The sequence below is a fragment of the Notechis scutatus genome, chromosome 1 (assembly GCF_049901735.1).
Source record: "Notechis scutatus isolate UNSWTSFEM ecotype Mainland chromosome 1, rNotScu1.2, whole genome shotgun sequence".
Classification (NCBI taxonomy): domain Eukaryota; kingdom Metazoa; phylum Chordata; class Lepidosauria; order Squamata; family Elapidae; genus Notechis; species Notechis scutatus.
This window is the reverse complement of record NC_142009.1, coordinates 255448758-255468935: the sequence shown is the minus strand read 5'-3', so window position 1 is coordinate 255468935 and position 20178 is coordinate 255448758. Positions and strand designations below refer to the sequence as shown.

Genomic DNA, 20178 nt, shown 5'->3' with positions numbered 1-20178 from the left:
GACATTTCTCTCTCCTCTCACGTATATAACAGATGCATGGAAGCCATGTGCTGAAGGGTGTGCTCTATGCTTAGTGATGTGTCCTTATTTCCTGCCTTAATCTTAATCATTTAAAACAAACCACCATTTTAGTCTCAAAGTGGCAATATCTGTTCTGGTGGCCAGCATCCTCTGATTAGTGTTTCCTACTGAAGGCAAAACATTTTCCTTCTTTTATTCATTTATTACAGCAGCTGAGCAAAATAGATGAATCTTTCAAGGTTGTGTAGCAACTTTTTACTTTCTCCACTGGAAAACAGATTTGAAATAAATGGCTTCCTGTTCCAAAACAACATGTCCACAACTTTTTTTCCTAATCACTTTTTGAAAGGTATTTTCACATTCAGATTTTCACTGCCTGATAAGATTAGATGATGACATCCACATACAAAGTCAGCATTAGAGATCAAGCATCAATAGACAAAACTTTTATATTGGATTATATATATATATACAATGTATCTTAATTTGATGTGTTCAACTATAAATCTCAAATGAACAATTATATGATGAGTGATTAAACACATGCTCCCAAAATATTATTATGAATTATCATCCTTTCTATAACTGATGATTTTAAAATACTTCAGGATATTTGATCAAGGTAATGATTAGTAGATTAGTAATTGAACATGATCAGAAACGTCCAAATGCCATCTTATTTGGTCTTGAAGACATCAACGAATCAAATGACATCACCAAAGTTCGTAATATCATAAGCTCAAATACAACAAACATCTCTCCTGAAGATATCATTAAAGTAACCAGAGATGGCCCTAAGTCCAAATACAATGATGGCTCGGTGGCCTCAAAATTTTGTAGAGTTGTTTACAAAAATGAGTCCAGAAATGCATATTCATTCATACAATAAACGCCATTGCAAAAACCAATCCCAACCACAAAAAACTTTGCTCAAGACCAGACTTATCCATACTGCAAAAAATCTACTCCTGTGAACTCCGCAAGGAACTCAAAAGATGTCTAGACAATGGAGAGAAGGATCTCTACATTGCCTACTGTGCTGATTGTATCAAAAGTAAGTCACACAACCCACAACTCCCCATCCAACCCTACCTCATCCAACCCACCATCAGTCAAAACTAGGCATGCATGTCCCTAACTACTTCAATTCCAACTACTCAATGCAAGAAGCCTTGTGAATAAAATACCTGAATTTCTCCTCTTACTAAATATGGCTAAATTCGACATCATATTTGTCTGTGAAACATGGCTCAATGCATCTCTCCCTGACTCCATTACCACAGTAAGAGACTATCATGTTTACCGATCAGATCGTGAAATCCATAGAGGAGGTGGTGTTGTTATCTTCTATAAAAAGTCCTTACATCTAAAAAAAATCTAAGTTACCCAGGAGCTTGCTCTTCCTGAGACCATGATCTGTGAACTATCCTTAAATATCACATTTCGATTCTTACTATGTTACAGAACACCTGATTATAACATCGAACATGTAAACAAGCTAAATTCACTACTAACATGGGCAACATCCTGCCCACACACTTTTATTTTTCTTGGTGACTTCAAACTACCTCACATTAACTGGACCCTAAATGAATGTAAAACTGAACCCATACATGCAACCTTCTACTATGCTGTAACAAACCTGGGACTGGAACAACTAGTAACCAACAATACTAGACTTAATAACTGCCTTGATCTCATCTTCTGCAATAGTTTGAATTCAATTTACGGAATACAAATTAAAGAACCCTTTTCCAACAGTGACCACAACATGATTGACTTTTCTCTCAACATACATCCACACAAAAATCAACACAATGATGTGATCCCCAATTATAACTTCAAAAAAGGCAACTATGATCTTATAGACAACAACCTCTCATCCCTTGATTGGCAATTTCTATTCACTGGATGCAATACTGTTGAAGACCATTACAACATATTTTTACTTGAAGTCAAAAGAGTCATCAAACTATATGTACCAAAAACAACTCCAAAAACCAGAAAAAAACAGAATACCCATAACAATAAGGAAGCTTCAATCCAAAAAGAGATCACTTTGGTGGAAAAACAAATCTGGTCATGTTGCCAACTTCAAAAGCTGATACAAAAATTTATGCCACCAGATAAAGACTGAATGCACCAATTATCACATTAAACAAGAGGAAAACCTTCTATGCACCAATTCCACCCGCACTTACTACAATTTTGTAAACAACAAACTAAAAGACTCATGGTCCATCCCACCCCTGAAAGGACGACACTATTAAAGCCAACCTCTTTAACACATTCTTTGGCTCAGTATTTGTAAACAGCAATGGATCATGCCCAGTATTTCCTAGTTGAACCATAGACAACTACAATGATCTAATACATATTGATTTTACAGAAGACATTGTTGAAAAAGCACTACGCAATCTAAAACCATCTCTATCTTTTGGACTGGATGGAATATGTGCCTACTTCTTAAAAAAGCTATCCACTGCCATAGCAGAACCTCTAAGCATAATCTTCGAAAAATCTTTCAGGACCAGCTGTTTGCTTAACCTATGGTCACAAGCCACAGTCATCCCCATCTTCAAAAAGGGAGACCCCAGCCTAGTTGAAAATTACAGACCAATCTCTTTATGCTGCGTCACCTGTAAAGTCATGGAATCAATTATTAACCAATCCATTACCCTCCACTTAGAGACAAACAACCTACTCTCTAATAAACAATTTGGTTTCAGAAAAAAACTATCCTGCAATCTGCAACTCTTACACTGCAAAAACATATGGACTACACAACTTGATCAGGGCAAAGCAATAGATGCAATCTACATAGACTTCTGTAAAGCCTTTGATTCAGTGGTACAGAACAAACTACTCCTAAAACTAAAATCTTATGGTATATCGAGACACCTGCATAACTGGATAGAAGCATTCCTGTCAAACAGACAACAAATGGTCAAAATTGGGAGCGTCCTATCAAATTCTGTACCTGTCAACAGTGGTGTCCCCCAAAGCAGTGTTCTAGGACCAACTCTCTTCATACTCTACATAAATGACCTCTGTGATCATATTAAGAGCAACTGTGTTCTTTTCGCTCATGATGTAAAGCTATTCAACACCACAGACAATACTGCTACCCTTCAAAAAGACCTCGACTATGTATCAGAATGGTCAAACAAATGGCAACTTCAAATCTCAACAAATAACTGCTCTGTCTTACATATTGGCAAAAAAAAAACAGAAAATAAAATACAGGCTGAATAGTCAAGACCTTGTTGATGATCCAAACTCTGTCAAGGATCTTGGAGTACTCATCTCTAATGATCTATGTGTCCACTGTAACTACATAGCCAAAAAGGCGTGAAGTGTTGTTAACCTAATCTTACGTAGCTTTTTCTCTGGTAATATTACACTAATAACTAGAGCATACAAAACATTTGCTAGACCAATACTTGAATACAGCTCATCAGTCTGGAACCCACATTACGTATCTGATATTAACACAGTTGAGAAAGTCCAGAAATTTTCACAAGAAGAGTTCTCCACTCCTCTACTCGTTGCAGAATACCTTATGCCACCAGACTTGAAATTCTAGACCTAGAAAACCTACTCCGCCTTCGGTCCGATCTAAGTATAGTATATAAAACCATACATTGCAATGTCCTACCTGTCAATGAATACTTCAGCTTCAACCATAGCAACACAAGAGCAAACAATAGATACAAACTCAAGGTTAATCGCACCAAACTTGATTGCAGGAAATACAACTTCAGCAACAGAGTGATCAATGTCTGGAATACTCAACCTGACTCTGTGGTTTCTTCCCCAAACTCCAAAAACTTTAACCTTAGACTTTCTACTATTGATGTCACCCCTTTCCTAAGAGGTCTGTAGGGGGCATGCATAAGTGCACCAACGTGGCTACCGTCCCTGTCCTATTATTTCTTTTATTTTTCTTATATGTATCCATGTATTCATAACTATGTTTTTACTTATACCTATTATCTTGTAAGCAATTGACAAACCAAATAAAATAAAATAAAAATATTTTTCTCTATAGACAGTCTAATCTATCTGGAGAGACTGATGTCTAAAAGGAATGCTTTGATGGTTTTTTAGTCACTCTGAAGATATATTTGGTGGGTATAATTTTTGGGAAGAGCTATAAATTAGAGGAATAGAAACTTCTTGGTTCATAGAGTGTGCTAATTTGTCTGTAGGGGTCCAGAAGGCAAAACTTTAAGTGGTGGTATTCAAATATTTTTACTACCGGTTCTGTGGGCATGGCTTGGTGGGCGTGGCTTGGCTTGGTGGGCATGGCAGGGGAAGGATACTGTAAAATCTCCATTCCCACCCCACTCCAGGGGAAGGTTACTGCAAAATCCCATTCCCTCCCCACCCCACTAACCTGCTTTCTAGTTCCGTTCTCTTGTGCAGAGCAACAAAAGAAGGCCCCACCAATCAGCTGGGACTCAGGAGGCAGAGAATAGATGGGGGTGGGGCCAGTCAGAGGTGGTATTCGCCAGTTCTCTGAACTACTCAAAATTTCTGCTACTGGTTCTCTAGAATTGGTCAGAACCTGCTGTATACCACCTCTGATAGCTTTGGACTGGACAGGAAATCCAACTGAATATAATGGGCCTTTTGTAGCAGTTGTATATATGAATATATTGTAAATCTAGAAAATATTACAAAGTTATTGTAAGTCATCTATATGTTCTCACTGAGAGAAAATCCAACTAATCATTAGTACTGTAATTGATCTTACCACTCAAAATCTTATTGCAGGTTTTTTTTTTAAATTATGAAGACACTTGTTTCCTATAAAGATGGAACTGGGATCATCAGAAAATATTAAATATTTAATATCAAATTATTCTGTATCTATTTAAGAAACAATTATTTTCAGCTTGAAATTGAATTTGGGCATTGTATTTTTTTTTCCAATTTAAATTCTTTTCTTTTCACCTGGTGCACAGGAAAACATATTTTTAATTTTATCCACAAATAAGCTGTGAAGTAAATTAGGCTGAGAAATGCACCCAATTTCTAGAGATAAGTTTGGAACTGAACCTGGATCAGTTCCAACATCTATGTCTTACGGAGAACATAAACATGAATCAACTAGAGGTAGTCCTTGACTTCCAACATTCAAATTTATAATAGTACTGAAAAATGTTACTTATGACCATTTTTCACACTTAAGACAGTTGCAGCATCCTCACAGTCATGTGATCAAAGTTCAGATGTTTGACAATTGAGTCATATTTATGATGGATGCAGTGTCCTGGAGTCAAGTGATCACCTTCTGACAAACAAATGGGGAAGTCAGATTCACTTAACGACTGTGGCAAGGAAAGTCATAAAATTGAGTTTGCTTAAATATTTTAATATTTGCAAATATTTAATATTTGCTTCACTTAACAACTCTCTCACTCTTGCAACAGAAATGTTAGGGTCAATTGTGGTCATAAGACAAGAACTACCTGTGTTAGATCTATATACCAGGTAAACATGATTACTAACGTTCATGGATAGTTCTCAGTAATTCCATTAATTTCTTTCAGGGTCTTTGGTGCAGCGATACTACTGACATCTACCCTCAATATGCTAATACCATCTGCTGCTCGGGTGCATTTTGGATTTGTCATCTTTGTTAGAATCCTGCAAGGTTTGGTTGAGGTATGGAACTGAAGTGCAAACTCTTCTATGGACATCTTGTTTTGCCAGTCAGGTTCTCTTTATTATGTCCCTCAGTGTGATACTTTGTTCCAACATCTTGCCTATTGAAGTGGGGGGAGAGGTTATCAATGGCATAAAAAGAATGAATGAAACCATGCCTATAGACACTTCAGGAGTCCCGTTGCCCTGGGCAACTGGTCCCAGACTGCCTCCAACTCAACACTATCTGTATCTTTTATCTTCTGTCTGCCTTTCCTATTCAGCTTGGAATCTTCAAGTATCTTAAAGGGGCAGCTTCAAATTAAGTGTCCAAAATAGTGGCATTTAGGGGAGTGCTGCTTCTGTGGGATGTGATGAGCTACTGAACATGCACAAGCCAATTTACTTTGGCCACAGCCTCTCTTACTTTAGGTGTGTCTCTTCTCTCTGCTTTATAGCCTTACTCACATTGAAAAATAACCCCAAACATGTTTTTCCAAAGTTAAAATATCCCAAAAGCTATAGAAAGCATTTACCTGGCATAGTCAGGTATTTGATGCATAAATGGGATGTGCAAATATGGACTCTCTTTTTAAGACTTTTTGTTTGTTTAAAATCTGGAGGCAGGAGAAAAAGTAAAAAGTAAATGATTACAAGAAAACACAGCAAATAGCAACAAAAAGTTACCCATGAACTAGGAACGGGAAGTTAAGAAGCCAATGTGATATTCAGACTGGATTATATTACTTTTAAGGTCCATTCCTACTCTTTCATTCTGTGGGCCCATAGAATGAGGCAGCTTTATCTGGACTGCACAAATCTGTACGACCACTAGATAGCAACAAAGAGTTGGAATTTTCTGTAGCTCTTTGGTGCCATGTCTAGTGGACATCTGGATTTGGTAGCCAGGGCATGGAGCCTCAAGAAGAGCTGTACAGAAGCAAGGTGAACTCTTGTTTCTGATTACTTCTCCTCTCTGCAAAAAAGATGTAGCAGCCCTCTGCACAGGAAGTGGAGGTGTCAGAGGCCTTATTGGTTCCCCTAGCTACCATTGCTGTCTGCTCTCTTCCTGTTTTTGCTCTCACCTCCCTTCTTGCCAGCGTGAAAAGATAAAGAGAGAAGAGACACACCTTGCACATCACCATGTATTAATAATCTAATTTTGTATATTGTTTTTGATTGATTGTCCTTATCCATGTGACCAATCAAAGAAGAAGATAAAAAACAGTGATTAAAGTTAAAAATGTTATTATAAGAATTGCCAGGGCAATGCATAAAATTAATGAATCAGAAGAGAAAAAAACTCCCAAAGAACATTGACTCAAGTTCCAGAAAATCACTGTAAAAGGATTTATACATTTCCAGGATATCGTATGTCACACATAATCAACATTCCTCACTCTTCCATCTTTTTCAGTGTATGATCTACCTACAAATACTCTCAGATTTTATGCCTTATCGTTTCTGCACTCACCCTTTGGGCCTTGAAAAAGGGCTTGAAGATCTGACTCTGCCAACTAGCCTGGGGCTCCAATGGGGATGGGGGTATATTTTGGGGATGGTTAATAGATTAGACAGACCCCACCTGCTCCTCATCCACACTTTGCTCCCTTTCTCTTCATCTTGGTCAATTGAATATTAACTGCATTTATGGTCTTTATTATTTTAATGTTTTATATGATATTTTTATTGAAAGATTGTAAGCCACTTGGTGAAATGGGTGGCCTAGAAGTTAAATAAATAAATAAACAATAAATACATTTCCTCCTTTTGTTTTACCCTTTTATTTGTATGTCAGTTGTAGCATCTGTAAACTAAATAACCTGTTTCACAGGGTGTAACTTATCCAGCTTGCCATGGAATATGGAGCAAGTGGGCTCCTCCTTTAGAGAGAAGTAGACTAGCCACTACATCTTTCTGTGGTAAGTGACATCTCCATTATTTCGCTTGTTTTGTATTCTCTTTTTTCTAACATATACTGAAATAAACTTTCTGTGGCTCATCATCAATATTCAGACATAGTGAGTGGAGTAAGTTTTGTTTCCACAGAGGACAATTTAGAGTAGACTCATTCTGGTTGTGTGAACAAAAGTTAAGAACTTGAAAACTTATTCTTGAATGTTAGACATCTTATTCAGGTGAGGACGTTTGGATTTATCAGTCTGAATTGTGGAAAAATAATGTGTTTTCCCAGTTTGTGAGCATTAATTTACAGATCTGGAAATGACATTAAGTTAAACCATTGTAGCTGTGAGATTAAATTAAAGGATCAAAGTGTAGCATATAGACAACCATATTAACACATTGAAGATGGTGTGGTATGTAGCTAAGATGCAGAAAGATGCAGGTTATATTCTTCCTTTAGTCACAGAAACAACTGAGTGCCTTGAGGCCATCAGTCTAAGCCCTAAATGGAAAAAAATATATTTATCTATCAATTTGCACCGGGTAACCATGATATTTTATGGTCTATAAGTTTTAATGAAGACACTTCCATTCAGTAGATGGGATTGAGGTTGATTAACAACAACAATAATAATTAAAATACTGCATCAGTTTCCAACTCAACAAATAAAGACGTGGACCCCAAAGAATTTGTTAAGTATTCATGGCTACTGTTTATTGGGTTACATTTTTTTCTGGATTTATAGCATGGTTATATGAATTAATTATCTGGTAACATTACAAGAAGATTGTGAGATTATTTGTAGAGGTTATTTCATCTATTTTCAACTTCTTTTACGCTTGAAAGGAAACTGATTAGGAAAGAATGACCTAAATAATTCATGTGGTCATTTTGACCAGAAGATATTAGTGAACAGTTTTCTTAGAAACTAGAAAAAATGTCTTTCAAAGGCACCCAATAGGAGTCACAATGACACCACATAATTCATGGTTTTGCATAATGACATCATGAGATATGAGATGCCACTGTCCCCTGAAGAAATCCAAGATGCCGATGGAAATTAAATTTCAGACTTGATGCCATTTCAATAGATGTTTATAATTTACTCATGGTTTTTATTATTCTCTAGGATCCTATGCAGGTGCAGTCATTGCAATGCCATTGGCTGGGATTTTAGTCCAATATACAGGATGGTCTTCTGTGTTCTATGTGTATGGTATGATCTTCTCTTCCCATCTTGCTTTTGAAAAGAAATGTAGGGAAGTTAAAAATCATAAATATAATCCAACTGTTTTAGAGGAAGGATAAAGCATACATTCAGGTTCTTATCCAACAATGTCACTCTACCCAACAATATTCTGAAATTCAGGGAAACAAGGAAAGGTGATTTTTGGCAACCCCTTACTTATGGGTCCATCATCCTCAATGTTCTTCTGATTTTTTCCTGGAACAAACTGGGGGAGGATAGGCTTGACAGCTGAAAGCAGTTTTGGGACCCCAGATTATGACTCAGAATATGGCTGTGTTCTAATACTATATATAAATATATTAGAAACAGGAGGAGAAAAGCTCTGGGAGAATTTAGACTGAAAGAACATTCAAAATGGACAAATTAGATTGCCTAGAAATACAATTCCCCAAACAGTGGAATTATTCAGAATGTCAAATTTGACCTAAATGAGGACAGTGACTCAATCATGTTGCACTTAATTCAGGGCAGGTTGAATTGCCATCCACGAATCTGATCTTCGTTTAGAATAATTTTTATGGAAATGAAGTTAATTATTGTAAAAGGCATAGAAAATTCTCAGTAACAAACTGCAGGGGAGCACAAAGGACCTTTCTGTAATGTCCTTTTTCTGTTTTCTGTCAAGTGGGTTTTTAACTGAAAAATTGTGATAGCAATTGCATTTAGGAAAAAAAATTGGTAGGTGGAACATTTCATCTAGGATTAGGGTTAGGGTTAACTATTATAAATTTGAGATAAATCCAGATGAAGAATGATCCATTTTAGAAGTCATAAGAATGTTTTACAGTAATTTGAACATTCCCTCCCAAATGTCTTTCATGCAATATTTCCTAAGTTCTCTTGAGAGTCCAGTAATGTTCCAAGTGTTTTCAGAGATGTTCGGTTTTGCAAAGTTTTGACCATTTTTAAATTAATATTGTTTTAAGAGGGGCAATGATATGAAACGTGGATTTGAAGAATGAAACTAGAGATGAAAAAAAATCCTCCAAACTAATTCCCTCCATACGTGGATGATATGCCAAGGATCAGATTTATTTTTACCTGCTCTTTGCCTTTTCTCCCATGGTTTGGCCACAATTCTTATTCTTCTCCATCTTCACTATAAGATTCAAGAGTCAGGACAAAACAGATAAGACCTGAAAGACAGCGCTTACCCCATTGTCCTTTATTTTATGTATTCCCTTTCATTTTGTGCAAGGAATCCGTCAAATTGGATAGGGATTTTTATTCAGCTTTTTAAGGTGGTATTTTTTTTCAGCTGGGCTCAGAAGATTTCATGGAATCTTCTGAAAAGGCCTAAAACTATTGAACTTATGTTGGGAAGTGATGGTGAGGAAATGAACATATGACACATTTGCTTAACTTAACAGAAGAAGAGGGTTATTTTATTTATTTATTGTTTAAAAAGCTGTGATCAGGAAGGATTTACATCACTGCTTTTATAGGGCTACATCAGACTTTGCAACTGTACCCCATTCTAGCAGAGTAGTAGAATCATTGGGAATTGCATACTTTCTTAGGGTTAGTCCCTTGGGGGGTAAATACTATTTGAACTAGAATTAAAATATATTCATAAACTTAGAGAGGGTCTGTTTAGATAAAACCAAGGTAACATTTCAAGCAGGTGATTTAAAAAAAAAACAATGTTTGCTTCATGTGTAGGAGGTTTCCATTTCAATTCCATTTCAATTTGTCATCTTATTATATCCAACAGGAAGTTTTGGCATTGTCTGGTACATGTTTTGGCTTTTGGTGTCATATGAGAGCCCTGCAACGCATCCTACAATTACAGATGAGGAGCGCAGATACATAGAAGAAAGTATTGGAGAGAGTGCTAATCTTCTAGGAGCAATGGAAGTAAGGATTTTACCTACTGTGTTTGTTTCTGTACAGACCTCAAGAAAAAGCTGCCAGCTAAGTCAGAGACTATTAAAAATGAAGATGGCTTTAACTGAGCTATGTAGCGCTTAATCTTGTTATAGTTTTTTTTTAAATTCAATTGCTATATTAAATCTCATCTTTTGGATTTTCACTCCAGTCCTCACTCACTTCAGGGTAAAGATCACATAACACCAAGAATAATGTTAAAAGTTAAATAATAAGATAGACAAGTTAGGGATTCTGCTACTATATATGTGATTATGTATATCAGATCAAATCAAATCAAATCTTTATTATGATCAAAGTCCAAATAAGACAATAGAATATGTATTCTATTTATTTCCCTGATTTTCTTTTGTTTTTCATTGTGTTTCCATTCACATATGTAATAAATAAATAAAAATTATATTAACAATAACATGGCAGATTGTTTGTGCTGTGTACATATATGTGATTGCACTGATGAATGACAAAAATAGGGTCAATAAACTACAAAATTTAGTTTTAAAAAGAATGGGAGGAAATTGGAACATAATTTTTCAAGTTTTATCGTATTACTTGTACTTCATGGTGCTGTAAGCTGTGGTCTCTCCAAATTTACAGTTTCTGTTTGTTTTCTACACATTCAAGTGAGAAAGCACAAATACGGAAGTGTGCAGAATAATAATGCAGAATAATTTGAATTGCTTGAATTCTCTAATACAGGGGTGTCAAATTGGATTTCTTCGAGGGCTGGATCAGCATTGTAGTTCTCCTCCATGGGCCAATGGGGGGGAGGGATGGTGAGGGACAGGGGGTGGGACAGATGCCTCCTGCAGCACCCTGCTGGCCAAAATAGGGTGCGGGGGTCCACCCCCCCTTGCACCTTGTTTTCACTCTCCACGGCCGCCTGCAGACTCTGCTGGCCCATATTCAGCCCATTTTTGGCCTGTTTTCTGGCTGGTTTTGGCCCATTTTCAGCCCGTTTCTGGCCCATTTTTGAGCAGCAGAGTGCTGCACGAGGGCATGGAGGGGGAAAATGGGGTGCAGGACGGGGGGTGGGGTGCACACAGTCCATTTTAGCTGCCAGAGGCACTGCAGGCCAGTCCTTTGACAGCTCCAGGCCAGCTCCAGTGGCTGGATTTAAGTACCCCATGGGCCAGATTTGGCCTGTGGGCCTTCAGTTTGACATCCCTGCTCTAATATGTCCAAAAAATAACCAGCTGCTGTCTTCATTTACAGAAATTCAAGACTCCATGGAGAAAATTTTTTACTTCTATGCCTGTCTATGCAATCATTGTTGCAAATTTCTGTAGAAGTTGGACTTTTTATCTGCTCCTAATTAGTCAACCTGCTTACTTTGAAGAGGTGTTTGGATTTGAAATAAGTAAGGTAATTTATGTTATTTTAAAAGAAACTTGAACTGGCATAATGTAAAGGTTCTTGGGCCTCAACGTAAAATATATGGATCTTCCTTAATATCACCAGACTTCTTATTCCACCATTTAAAAAAAGATTATTGTAAATAAAAATAAACAAGCAAGAAGATAGCTTTCTGTGAAGCAAAGTATTATCCTTAAGCATAATCTGTATTTTCAGCAGTGTTTCTGATTCTCATAGGTGCCGGAGAAAATCTTAGAAAATAAAAAAGTGGGTAACTATAGCGTAGTGCTGTGTGTGTGTGTGTGTGTGTGTGTGTGTGTGTGTGTGTGTATTTTGCTTTCCTCAGAGAGTAGCACAATGAATGGGTATGAACATGCATTATCCAATCATAGTGATTAAAACAGAAATTGAGAACTTTGTAACTTTCTTTTCTTCCTTTTCCTTCTCTCTTCCTTCTCCTTTCTTCTTCCTTCCTCTCTTTCCTTCTTTTTCCTTCCTTGCTCTTTTCCCATCTTCCCATCTTTTTCTTTCCTCTTTCCCATTCTCCTTTCCTATCCCTTCTTGGATGCTCAAATGGTGAAACATTTTCCTTTTGTTTAGTTTTAGTTTGTTTTTCTAGCCCTCTTCCATAAAAAAGGGAGCCATATGGCCACTCTGGGTCCCGTTTTCTGCCACAATGGCCTCCTGCAGCCCTCTGCTAGTGAAAATGGAGCCCCGGGGGCCACACACAGCCCCTGAGCTCTGTTTTACTGGCAGAGGGCTATAGAAGGCCTTCATGGCCTAAAATAAAGCCTGGGAGGGCCATCCACAGTCCTCTTGAGCTCCATTTTTGATGGCAGAGGCACTGTGGGCTGGTCCTTTGCTGTTTTCAGCATGGCCCCTTGGGCCAGATCTAAGAACCCCATGGGCCGTATCTCACCCGTGGGCCTTGAGTTTGACACCCCTACATTAATTGATTCCCTGAGCTGTGATGATGCAGTGGTTAGAATGCAGTATTGCAGGCTAATTCTGCCAACTGCCAGCAGTTCGATTCTGACCAGTTCAAGGTTGACTCAGCCTTCCATCCTTCCATGGTTGGTAAAATGAGGACCCATATTGTTGTGTGCAATTTGCTGACTTTGCTTAGAGAGGGCTGTAAAACACTATGGATCAGAATAGAAGTCCAAGGATTATTGCTATCCCCCTGAACTTTAGCTCTTTTAACCCTATCCTTAAATAATCACCTGGGATCTTTTGTCAATTGCATGATGCTACCTCCTACCTCCATTTTCAATCTTTGCAGAATATTTAATTTCCCTCATCATTTCTCAACTGTCAACTCTCTAGATCCAGGTGCCTAATGCTATTTAGAATGCTGCTATTGTAGTCTTAAAGTCTGCTAAGACGCAGAACAGAGGCAGCTCCAATTTCTTTGCATAAATATTTTTCTTCAATTTCTTGCCTACTATCATGAATCCTTTTTTAGTTCCATCAGCACCAAATTCATCTTTTGGACATACTGGGAATAGCAATGATAGAGGTACATATTAAATATTTTGCTAAATTGATCATCAGGGAGATAAGACCTAAATAACAATTTGCAATCTTATCAACATTGAAAAGCTGACTTCAGATATTCTGAAAGGGTTCTAATTTATATTTGGTCTAGGACACTATTATGTGCTGTTTATTTATTGTTAAGAAAATATGTGTAGCTGGAGTTGCTATAAATATTATTTTGTACTGTCAAAACACCCACTTCTAATTTATATCCATACTGGTGACATTTATTTTATTAGAAGTGATCAAGATAATGTACCTTTAAAAGTTTCTTTAAGTTTATAAAGCCAGCCTTCCTCAAACTGGTGCCAGGATCCATACAGACTGGAAATTATGATCTATATAATCCAAGACATTTGAACATTAGCAGTATAGAGTAGGTAGTCTTCAACATACAACCACAACTGAGTCCAACGTTTCTGTTGTTAAGTGAGCCAATTGTTAAAAGAGTTTTTGTCCCATTTTACAACCTTTCTTGACACAGTTGATAAGTGAATCATGCAATTGTTAAGTTAGTAACACATTTGTTAAATGAATCTGGCTTCCCCTTTGACTTTGCTTGTTAGAAGATTGCAAAAGTTGGTTGCATGATCCCAGGACATTGCAACTCTTATAAATATGAGTCAGTTGCCAACTGTTTAAAGGTTGTTCACACAACCATGGGGATGCTGCAATTGTCATATGTGTGAAAAACAGTCATAAATCACATTTTTCAGAGCTGTTGTAACTTTGAACGGTCACTAAATGAACTATTGCGAGCTTATTCATCTGCTAATTCCCCCCCTCCCCGCAACAATCAATTTATTCTATTAGACCTCTTTTATTAAATTTTATGATTTTAGGTGGGAATGCTGTCTGCACTGCCACATTTAGTGATGACCATTATTGTGCCTATTGGGGGACAAATTGCAGACTTTCTAAGAAGCAAACAAATTCTTTCAACCACAACTGTCAGGAAGATAATGAACTGTGGAGGTAAGTTTACTTGTTATTAAAAAGCCTTGTTAGAATGTCCTACAAGTACTGCACTGTATAAAATATCAAATTTACCACAGGTTCATATAACCCAGGGCAGCCCATGGGCTGGATGTGTCACATACAGGCCATGCCCACCCCAGCTCTGCAAAGGGGAAAAAAAACCTCATGATATGTCATGTGACAGCAATGTGATGCAGTGAGCTTGACACCTGTGAAATAGGCTGATAGGCTAAAATTTACTCTGCTTAGTTTTTGATAGAGTACAAAATTGATTTGCTTCTAACTGTTGTAAAATAGAAGTACTAGCATAACTGAAATAACCAAACACTGAACATAAATTTGGGTAAACTCTGGGAGACAGTGGAGGATGAGTGGGAGGGGAGAAGTTGGCATGCTGTGGTCCATGGGCTTGAAAAGAATTGGATATGATCTAGCGACTCAACAAGAAAAGCAGTTTCAAAAATCCTTGATTAATACTTGGACTATGGTAGTCAGTCACCACTGTTGTTCATTAATATCCTGGAGAAAGAGTTATGGGTTAGAGTTAGATTAAGGTAAACAAAATTCCTTTCCAGTTAAGCTCCACTTGTGGTGAATCCATGGACACAGAATCATAGAATTAGAAGACATCATAAAGATAATTTAATCCAACCAAGCTCAGTGTAGTAGTATTCAGTAAAGTATCTGACAGATGGAGGTTCACCAAGTGAGAGAAGAGAATATATGTAGCTCATGGGCTGAACGGTGGGAATCTTTGGGATTCTTTCAGCTTGGCTAATTGCTTGCAGACATTTCATTCATTTACTCAGCTAGATAACATAATCAGCATGAATAAGGGTGGAGTTTACTGCCTGTTTATATATGATAGCTTACCCTGGCAGTTTTGATGAAGATGTAGGGTTTTTATGATTTCTTGTCTGCTATGAATTTTATTTTCTCTGTTTTAAGTTCATTTTAGTGGTTGTATATATTGTATATATACTTTTCCTGGCAGCAATATAAAAGTAGTTTATCGTGGTCTTCTTCCAACACCTTTTGACTTTCCAATCTATTCTACAACTCTATTATTTACTGAAGTTTCTCCTCTATGTGCTAACCAAATTTACTCTGCTTAGTTTTCCGAAATAAGCTAAGACTGGCTAGGTACTGCTACTTAGCTGTACTAAATGCTCTGAAAGAACAATCAAGATTTCTTTTTGTTATTATTATTTCTCCCAAGGCTTTGGAATGGAAGCAACCCTTCTCTTGGTAGTTGGATATTCTCATAGTAGAGGTGTGGCCATTTCCTTCCTTGTTCTTGCTGTGGGGTTCAGTGGATTTGCTATATCCGGTAAGTTATTTTTTATCAGTGTAATATAATATACAAAATAAAGTGAAAAATATATACAGAGCCCAACTTGTGGAATTCTTCCAACCCTTTTACTAGCAATCACCATAGATTACCCTGTATATACAGAAAATATTATAGAAAACAACCCTGTATTTTCCTCTGCATGAGGAAAACATGTTGTAACTGGATATGGTATGCATCATGTGTCTCTTACTGCCTATGTCTGCCGGAAAGCATGTGCTGGGCTGTACATACTTCATTCTGGTGCATGTGGCTGACTAGAAGGAATAAAGTGGGCATTGAATAAAGCAGTCACCAAATTCTCAAGCCACAATCTCTCTATTGTCCCTGGACTATCTTTCAGACAAAATTTTCTTTGGCCAATTTCTTCCATCATATGAAACAATTAGTTCAACTGCAGAAAGTAATTGTGCTCTCTCACACACACATACACACACACACAAAGAAAGAAAGGACAAATTAGGGAAAACTTATGGAATACTCTGGATATTAACCATGGAAGTAATCTGTATTTTTTTATTTCATTTCTTTATGAATAACACATTGTATTGTGTATATTTCTGTTTTACCCTCATATTGCATCTGGATATATTTTGTATCAGGAAGCATAGGGTTAGCTGTGTATACCCCGCTCTGGATGTTATAAAGGAATGGCTTTATAATTGATCTTATGGAGGAATGGCATTTCTAGCCACTATCTTACTATGTCTCTCATTCACATGTATCTGAGATGCTTTCTGCATTGCCTGCCAGATCCATCACTATCTTTCTTTTTATAGCTTCTCCTACTATGCCAGCTTTGGTCCTGTTCTTTCCATTTTTGCAGTGTTATCTTACTGATAAAGAGACAGATCCTGAGCTCATGCTTATAATTTATTTCCAACATTTCACTGAGTTGGAAAGAATATAAGAATATGGATCTAAATGAATGTAATATTACCTCAAGGTTTACTATGAATAATGTTCTAACCATGTTAAGTAAAACAAATATTTAGCGATGTATTATTTTTCTATCACTCTGTTGACAAGAATGATTTTATATTACAGGATTCAATGTCAATCATTTAGATATTGCTCCAAGGTATGCCAGTATCTTGATGGGGATTTCAAATGGAGTTGGAACATTGTCTGGGATGGTATGCCCTATAATTGTTGGAGCAATGACAAAAAACAAAGTAAGTTTTGCTACATTACAGTTTCAAAAATTAGTTTTGGTTATTATTAGCCTTGAAAAAAATAGTATTCATGTGCAATCTGATCAAATTCATTATCACATGTCACAAGTATAAATGATGTAAGTTCATATGTTATATTCCACAATAAAAGCAAATTCTTACTAGCTTTTTCATCATATGATATTAATTAAAGTCCATCCTGTGAATAAGATGAGAAATAAGGATAACATTGCTTGGGTATTCTATTTTAAAATATAGCTACAATTTTATCCTTATTTTCTCTTAAGATTTTTCAAGTTTTTCAAGCTAGTTGTTGCTGTTACCCCTTACTTTTTAAAGTGCATTTTCTTCTTCCTTTGTACAATAATTAAGTACAGTTCCATACTTCCTATAAAAACCATTATAAGCCAAAAGAATCCCTCACAGCTATTTTGATAGTGCAACCTGAACTTCCTATGCTATTCTGATGGCCCCATCTTTTTTGTCCTAGACACGCGAAGAATGGCAGTATGTCTTTCTTATTGCTGCTTTGGTCCATTATGGTGGAGTCATATTCTATGGGATATTTGCTTCAGGAGAAAAGCAAACATGGGCAGACCCTGAACAGACAAGTGAAGAAAAATGTGGCTTCATTCATGAAGATGAACTTGATGAAGAAACAGGGGACATTACTCAGAATTATGTAAATTATGGTACCACTAAATCTTATGGTGCTACGACCCAGGTTAATGGTGGCTGGCCAGATGGCTGGGAGAAGAGAGAAGAATTTGTACAAGAAGAAGCACAAGACTCATATAGTTACAAGGAAGGAGAGGATTATTCATAACAGGCCTATGTTGGGTATATTTTGTAGTGTTTGTGATTTATTCATTGTGATTGTTTACGCACGCGTGCACCACACCCACGGACACAAATGTGACATAAACATGTAAGCACATATCAGACAAGAAGGTCTTACTATAAAAATCAAGAAATACTACCATTCAAGTGCAATCTGTATGAGTTTGTGACATTTCATCACTTCCATTTGGGTGTCTCCATTCTATAGAGTTTTAAGGGTTATCTGGTCAAAACTACACAGGAAACTAAGTCTTTGCAGTATAAAATGAGTGGAAGACTCAAAACTAAGGAAAAGCACAACTACCATCCAAGTTGGGACATCAAATGTTCAGCTTAGAAAGCCAAAACTTCTTGATCATTTAAAAATGCACTTACATATTGTATTGAAAGAGAATAAAACATTGATTGTGTGGAGGTTTACTTGGTACAATGTAAGAAATGTATGGTTGGTCAAAATCAAGGATTTCTTATCGAGTAAGACTTCTATTTTAGCCCCAGTTCAAGTCCTTTAAAGAGAGTTAAATTGGGATTTTACAGAGCAGTCTAGAAATAAAATGTTTATTTATTGTGATTATATACTATCAGGCTATTTTATTTTTGTTAATTGGTTGCTTTTATTGAACATTTAGGCACAAACTTTTCATTTTTGTTATTTGAAGGCCAATACATCAGTTGTTTGTGTCAAGTTCTTCCTGATAGCTATCAACCAGTAATATATATATATATTTAGTCTGACCTTCTATGTAGAATAAATAAGCAAGAAGAAAGAGTATTTCTTATAGTTATTGTTTGTATAAATTACTGGCCATAAGTCTTATGTTCACCCAGATAAATCCAAAGAAAAATATACTGCAGACACATAGCCCTAAAACAAACAAGTATTTATTTGAAAGCCTTTTAAAGTAAATGCAAGAAAGGGAAAAGAAAATAATTATTTGTTTAATTCTGGATAGTTTTTCATATTTTCAGAGGTTGTGCCACAATTCTATAAATAAAGTCATAGTTTATTGAAGATGTTGTATAATTATAGAAAATAGTGCTATTTTAAAGATTTCTGAATTTTAAAATAAAATGTATTTGTCTTGCAAATCAATAGAACTATAATGGACCACAGAGTAGGAGCAGCCATTTCCATAATGAGCCCAAAGTGGCAAGCCACGGGGGCTGGGTTGAAGAAAAGGGTAACTTTTACAGTGCAATTCTAATTTCTCAAAATCCATCAGAGATTGGGCACTGGCTTCAGTGGGGTATGGATTGCAGTTTTGTGTCTTGTCCAGAAACCCAAGACCAGAAAAGATCTCTAGGAGGCCCACCAAGCTTTTTGCATGTGCAGGCTTATATTTGCTACAGTTGAGGAGCAAGTCAGAATATGTGCATCTGTTGTGTGCGTGTGGACCTGCCATTCCCATTGAAGTGACCAGGGAAGCCCGAGTAAATGAGCTCCAGGAATGTGGAGCTCCCGATCAAAGTCTTGTAATTCTTAGAAAGTTCTTCAATAAGAATTGTAATGTTAGTGTACCAAGCAATAAGTGCCATGTACTTTTAAGTGCATGATCTTTTAATCTTTGTTACTGTCACTACTGAGCTTGTAGTAGATCCTTGAGACAGTTTGGGTTAATACATTTTACAAAAGCAAAACAGACAAAATTAATCAACAATAAATTTTCATTCTGCTACTAGACCACTTAATGCTATAAAAAGGTATCCATTTCCCAGCTCCAATGAAATGATTAGTGTTGTATGTTAAAAAGCCTTTTCGGGTTTTTTGATCTGCTCCTTGTATTGTGCTAGTATTTTAAGGCCCTGCTACTGCAATATACAACTCAAGGATCTTCTCCTTTTCCTCCTTTGTCCTTCCTTCTTCCTACCCCCTCCCCTCGTTCTCTTCTTGTACTAAACTTACCCCTACTTTTATCTGGAGGGGGGGGAAAGTCAATTACATATTTTGCTTTGTGCCTCAAGGTGATGTAAAATGTGGCCATAGCTTTTGCTGTGAAAAGATGTGGACTGTGTCACTTTTGTTGCTGCTAAAAAAGTGTTAATAAATGCTCTATTTATCCTTTTATATATAAAGAAAAAGTATTTGTGTGTTTTCTTTCAGCATGATTTCTATGATTTGGTTCTTAACCATTTTGCAAAAACTGAATTGCCACACATAAACTACCCAGGACGATAATACCCAGGACCATTTCTTTCAAGTTTTATTTTTAGGAAGGAAAATAGA

At 36.7% G+C, this 20178-nt stretch overlaps 1 protein-coding gene across 1 annotated transcript in view; it reads left to right on the top strand.

Moving 5' to 3' along the window:
* SLC17A6 (solute carrier family 17 member 6) overlaps positions 1–20021 on the top strand; it is a 63960-nt gene extending 43939 nt beyond the window's left edge. Inside the window, exons 4-12 of the mRNA XM_026664624.2 lie at positions 5580–5694; positions 7508–7595; positions 8709–8795; positions 10543–10685; positions 11931–12080; positions 14453–14585; positions 15808–15918; positions 16987–17114; positions 17605–20021. Coding sequence (XP_026520409.2) covers positions 5580–5694; positions 7508–7595; positions 8709–8795; positions 10543–10685; positions 11931–12080; positions 14453–14585; positions 15808–15918; positions 16987–17114; positions 17605–17940 — 1291 coding nt within the window. The 3' untranslated portion in view covers positions 17941–20021. The remainder of the gene's footprint in view (positions 1–5579; positions 5695–7507; positions 7596–8708; positions 8796–10542; positions 10686–11930; positions 12081–14452; positions 14586–15807; positions 15919–16986; positions 17115–17604) is intronic.
* The last annotated feature ends 157 nt before the right edge of the window (positions 20022–20178 follow it).